The sequence below is a fragment of the Acanthopagrus latus genome, chromosome 7 (genome assembly GCF_904848185.1).
Source record: "Acanthopagrus latus isolate v.2019 chromosome 7, fAcaLat1.1, whole genome shotgun sequence".
Taxonomy (NCBI): Eukaryota; Metazoa; Chordata; class Actinopteri; order Spariformes; family Sparidae; genus Acanthopagrus; species Acanthopagrus latus.
Genome location: NC_051045.1, coordinates 18,018,494 through 18,024,493, shown reverse-complemented (window position 1 = coordinate 18,024,493; position 6,000 = coordinate 18,018,494). Strand labels below are relative to the sequence as shown.

Sequence of the window (6,000 nt, the reverse complement as noted above, 5' to 3'; positions counted from 1 at the left end):
CCATCATATCAAGATGATCAAAATTGTATTTGAAAGGATAATATTTTTACCCTTTTAAAACTAAAATCTTAACTGTCACTGCCAAGCTAAAAAGTACCCTGTCTGAAGTGGGCACACAATCATGAGTGCACTTAAAGGCTGCGTATAAGTTCTTTTCAAATCAATTTGGGATATTGGGGATGCCAGAGACTTTTAACAAGGTAAAACAAGTTCCAATCTACTCCAGTTGTTCAGTAGAATGCTGCAACTTTGTTTTGCTGTGCTCAAGAAAAGTTTTGTGGAGTTCGACACTTACCCCACTTTCCCATCAGCATGAGGGTGAGTAGATGTTGACCGAACTTTCATCCTGAAGTCCTATTACAACTCTCAGAAAGTCCACCTCTTTAAATGCATCACTTGGTGGCAGCAATGAAAGTTAATGTTCCATTAAAAGTTACTAAGGTTTATATTGGGATACAGCGTATCTGTCATGCTGGCCTCGACTGACAGGATTGTCTTGGTGCAGTCAGACTGTGAGACTAGGCTGGATTATCAAATGGATTGTTGGCTCCAGGGCCCGAAAATGTCAGGGCTCCCGAACAATCCGCTGACAGCTGTTTTTAATTAGACATTTAAGTGGAGGAAAACGCACCACAATACACATTCAAATGAAAACATTACATGAAAAGACTTATAATTATCATTTTATGTTTTGTTAATTGTCCTCATATTTCAACATATATATTATTCGATTTATTCGTCTTTATATCTCCACTTTTTTATCAATGCCTTTTTTTCGTGTAGTCATGAAGTATTCTATCAAACCAGTTGATAATAGTGCTTTCATGTTGCTTGTACACACTAGGGCCTCTAAACAAAATCTAATCAAACTCTGCTGTGTTAACTATACTTAAAGGTGCACTACGCAGCTTTGGGGAATACATTTTAATTGGAAGAGAGAGATCGTCACTTGCTGCTGATTTTTTTTTTTTTTTTACAAGACTAAATAAACAAACGCTTTGTTTTCATGACTGAATGAACTAAATGAAATGAATTAACATACTCCCTGCACAATTTCATACTGTTTTACTGTATATTTGGCAGACCCTGCCACATGTCAAGGTTCAAACAGAGTCCTTTGGACCTTATTTTCTCCTCTGAGAGCAGCTTGTTTATTCGGTTAAGGAAAAAGAAAACATTTCCGAGTTTGTATTATTACTTTATACATACTGTAAATATTGAGCTTGAATTTCTTCTCTAAAACTACATTGTGCCCTTTAATGACTAAATTGTCCCATACTGTGGCACCGTTGCTGTCCCTCAGGAAAAGTAATCGAGCGCTGTTCAGTCGAGCATCCTCTTAGCAAACAAGGGGATAGGAAGATGGCATCCAACGACCAGCCTGATCCACCGACACAGGTCTACATTTATGCAACTGAGACATTTACCTCCCGATGTCCACATGCGACAGCGAACTCTTACGACTTGCTTAGATGTCGTGACCCTTGAATGCCATCATTTTTGTTTGTTACTTTAGAAAGAAAAGCGCAGATAGCGAAGGTTAGCATGCCTGCTAGTTAGCATGCTAGCTAGCTCGTTTAAGAAGTTGCCTCTCGGACATACTTGTGTTGACAAGTGGACGCAAAAGGACAAGCTGATGTTCTTGCGCTTCTCCACTGTTGCCAAAACTTAGGTGGCTTTCTTACTGAGTCGGCTAAAGTTAGCCTCTTGTTTTTGTATTTGTACTTTAAACTAATGTGCGTCCTTCTGTCTGACAGTGTAGCCTTGTAATGTGCAGTTGGAGATAAAATGTGAAAGGTCACTGTTAGCCAAACAAGCCTGGTGGTGTGTGCTCGGCTCTTTGCTAACACTGCCTTTGCTCGTCACTGTCGAGCATGAATCATCTCGAGGAAACACATGTTAAAGAAAGTTGTGGGTCATACATCTCGCAGGGGATAGATTTGCACTTTGCTGCCACATTTGCAATACATATAGTTTCGGCATCAGCAAGTATAGATGTCAATATGTTATCCAGAGTTTAATTGTGGATAAATTAATCCCTCAAAGGTATATTCAGTGTTGACTAAACCCAAGCAGGAAGGAGAATTAAGTAAAGAACTGGATTCATGCTTGTCATAAACGCAAACATTTACAAAACAGTACTTAGTAATACTAGTAGTACTTCCTTAGTAATGAATCAACAAGTGCGTGAGCTAGGGATATCCATCCAAAATATCTAGATCCGTTCATGCACATCTATTCACATTATATATCGTTATTTACTTAACTAATCACCAGCATTAAATTAGACAGAAGAGGACCAGGCAGGTTAATGCAAATGAATGATTTTATTGTTTTCTCTCGCTTGCACGACCAGGTTTTTGGTGCATTCTGTGATTAACAGTTATTTTTTAACATTATTCGAATGACATGACAGAGATGTCATTGTCCAGACTGATCATGGATTAAACAATTAATTGTAAGCAATAAAAAAGGTGATTGATTGATATTAAAAATGAATCCCCAGTTGTCTTTTAAGTAAGTGTGATTTAAAACTGTTTGTTTCAAACCTTTTTTCAGTCAGTCTTTGCTAATTTCAATAGCATAAGCAAAATGAGATTGACAGGTAGAAATACATATGGATAGATACATCTAGTCTTAGCTCTGCAAATGCTATCTTATCAGTGCTTTATTACAACCACAACCCCTGTGTCCTCCACTAGATGGCGCTCTAACACAAGTGTTGTTTATCTTCTCAGCCTGGACCTGGAGATGATCCGGTTGCTCCCCCCAGAGAAGCACTGGTAAGGATTCAGTATTCAATACAAATTACAAGACTGATGAGGTAATATGGACTAGAATATGAAAATGAATTTGAGTAATGCCAGTTTGATATAAGTGCATTTTAGATAGATATAGCAGGTTTGACTAGATGATAGTGAATTCTAATTTTATCTTTCACAATATGATCATTTTAAATTATTGTTAAATGGCACATGCCCTGATTCTCGACAGTGTACTATTAATGCCACAGAGTATGTAAGTTTAAGCTCTTAAGCAGCTGATTTCAAGGGTCAGTCCCTTTACTCTGACTGTGTGCTAACCACTGAAATCAGCTGCATAGTTGAGAAACATTGAACTTGTGTTTTTTTTTTATTATGATGTGATGACTTAAGGAAATTTGTTTTCATCCTTTCGTCAACAAACTACTTTTTCCCTGGCTAATCAGATGATATTACACATTCGCCAGCAAGATCAAGTGTTAAAGGCTTCTAATTAGCAGCCAGTCACTTCAGCGCCACACTGATGTCTCTGAGTCCATAATGAGAGTGTACTTTATGTTCCCTTTCTTTGGAGAGTAAAAAAGCATGTAGAAAGGTCTATTTTTGCAGACACAATGGTTTCACTGATGCTTTAATCATGTTTAGCATGAAACGTTTGCCACATACTTTTTTGGTCTTAAGTTTATCCCATTGTTTTTCAGTCTGGGTTGTGTCACACAACTGTGTCCAGGAACATTTTAGCTGGTTTGCCAGTAAAATGTCGTCAGCAATATAAAAATAAGAATATACTATTTAAACAAACATTTGCCAACTGTTGACTATGTCTTAGTACAAAGACATGCCTGCAATCCTCCCTGTGGCCATAAAAAACAAAGAAATGTTTCTTTATTCATCTTTGAAGATGTAGTTGAAAGTAAAAGTTCCCCTTCAACTCAGTGTTTCTAGAATAGTGTTGTCTGGAAAAATGGCTCTGAGAAAAGTTTAAAAACAATGTTTTCTTGCGAACAGTATCAGCAAGTTATTTTATCGGCCAATAAACACAGTGAACTGAAACATTGGCTTCGGAACATTTCCGCCAAGACGATGTTTTGATTATGCACATGTGACGCAAAGCAATGAATAAGTAGTTTGTCTGGTGAAATTGTGTATATTTATTGAGCAATTTATGTATGTATCTGCAAGTGGTCCATCATGATAAGAGCAGGCATCATACTTTATTAATTCCACAACAGGAGAGTCTTGATGTTTTCTGTTACTTGGTGGGAAAAATATGTTCATAGATCGGTAATGGCAATCATGACATGGTCATGAGTGTAAATCTACAAACATTGTTGCATATTGAAAATGCTGAAAGGATAGTTGAAATGTCTGCTTAGGCTTCGGCTTATAAATGTCTTCACCCGCAGCCATTTTTCTCGTGGGAGCCTGATCAGTATTGCGTATGTACAACACTCAACAGAGATCTCCTTAGCTCCTTCCATCATCAACTTCACCCCCCCCAAAAAAAAAATTGTTTGATTCTTTTTTTTACCACTTGCCTGGGCAGGCTAGATTTACCAGCCTGACCTGGCATTTTACTGGTCCCAGGTCCTTGTGCAATTCTTATTGTTTAGCCCTGAGTGTGCCATGCAACCCATAATCCTCATAAGTTGTCCAAATTGTGAATACATGCAAGGCCAGCAACATTTAATGACAATAAACATCAGCTGTTTTTCAATAATGTGTGAAGGATGCTCGGCCCAAGTGATGACAACGATTATAGCCTGGACTGTCTTATCGCTAAGTGGGATGGAATACATCACAGGTACATTCACTGTCCTTGTATGGACCCAGCATCCAGGTTGGAGGAGTGCTGTATTGTTCAGTCTACATGTCTCAATGTCATTCACCACCATTCACTCTTCATCCTCCCCCCATCATCCCTTCATGCCAAGGCTAATTTAATCCTGGGGTTATTGATTGTGGGAGCATTCTCCCAGGCTTTCTTTCAATTTACTTCAATTTCATCATCCCAGTGCGCTTCAAGACTGCCTCCTCAAAAAGGGAAGAAATTCTTGTTATGAGGGTCCTGATTCGAGACCGGTTGACAAGTCTCCCCCACCACCTCCACCCTCACTTCCAGCCCCTTTTCTCCTTTCTCTTTTTGATGAGCTGCTCTTTCCCAGTTAAGTGGATTATTACAGTAGGGATAATTCTTGTCACATGGCATTATTTGGATGAGGTGAATAATTGAAATTTGTGTCTGAAAGGATTTTATCTGGATGAGAGGAAAGGGAGTGCTGGCAGGGTTGGGAGGGGAGAGAGAGAGCGAGAGAGAGCGCACACGTTTGTATAACATTTATGTGCACATGTGCATGTCAGACAAGCCAGTGTGTCAGGCCGGGGACACCAGTCATGTTAACAGGTTCTGACTCACCTCGCCCAGATCAGCAGGCCCTGGCACAATGCATGGCGTGGGCTCTCCTCTGTGGCAAGAGGGCCCAGCTCAGGGGCCAGTGCCACAGCCTCTGCCACAGTCCAGGCCAGAGGGGCAGGTCTGGACCTGGACAGAGAGAGAGAGAGAGAAAGAGAGAGAAGGCTGGGAGAGACTGTATGAGTGTGTGTTCCATAGTTGACTGGTACACCAGTCGCTGCCAGCCGCTGCTGTTGCCTCTGGCTCTGCTCTTTGCTCGCTCTCACCCCCATCTCCATCTATAACCCACACCCCCTCCTCTCCCACCTACCACTCATCGCTGCCATGGCCATTACCCCTGCCAGCCTCTTGCCGGTGTCTCCCTGGTCTTTGTGCTCTCTCCCTGCTGTCACACTCTGTGCTCACCGCCCGTCTCCTCCAATCACTCTATCCTCATTGCCTTCAAATCCACCCAAACGCATCAAAACAATAATTACATGTGTGCAAACCACTTCGATCACATGATAAGAGAACAGGGTCACATCGACATAGATATGAAGCTGTATGAGACGTCAAATTCTTCACATTTACCTTTAATTTAAATCTTCTATTTTTCTTTTTCACAAAAACTCTGTCATAGTTATTGTAAATTCAAAAATATAGATTTATGTATTGGACTGTTTGTCCTTGATATATATAATACATTAAAAAATCAAATTATATATATGTAATAGCTAAATTATTATCTCATCATCTTTGTTTTGGATTAAAAAAGATTGAAATATATAATCTAATATGTATCTAATATATTAATATGGTATCTTTACATTGTCTAGATGGAAAAAA

General features: G+C 39.6%; 1 protein-coding gene across 3 annotated transcripts in view; it reads left to right on the top strand.

Moving 5' to 3' along the window:
• Window positions 1-1,289: 1,289 nt before the first annotated feature.
• Window positions 1,290-6,000, top strand: part of pex14 (peroxisomal biogenesis factor 14) — a 52,121-nt gene continuing 47,410 nt past the window's right edge. For all 3 annotated transcript variants that reach the window (XM_037104839.1, XM_037104837.1, XM_037104838.1), the window contains exons 1-2: window positions 1,290-1,398; window positions 2,739-2,783. In XM_037104839.1, the coding sequence (XP_036960734.1) occupies window positions 1,363-1,398; window positions 2,739-2,783 (81 nt within the window). In that variant the 5' untranslated portion in view covers window positions 1,290-1,362. The remainder of the gene's footprint in view (window positions 1,399-2,738; window positions 2,784-6,000) is intronic.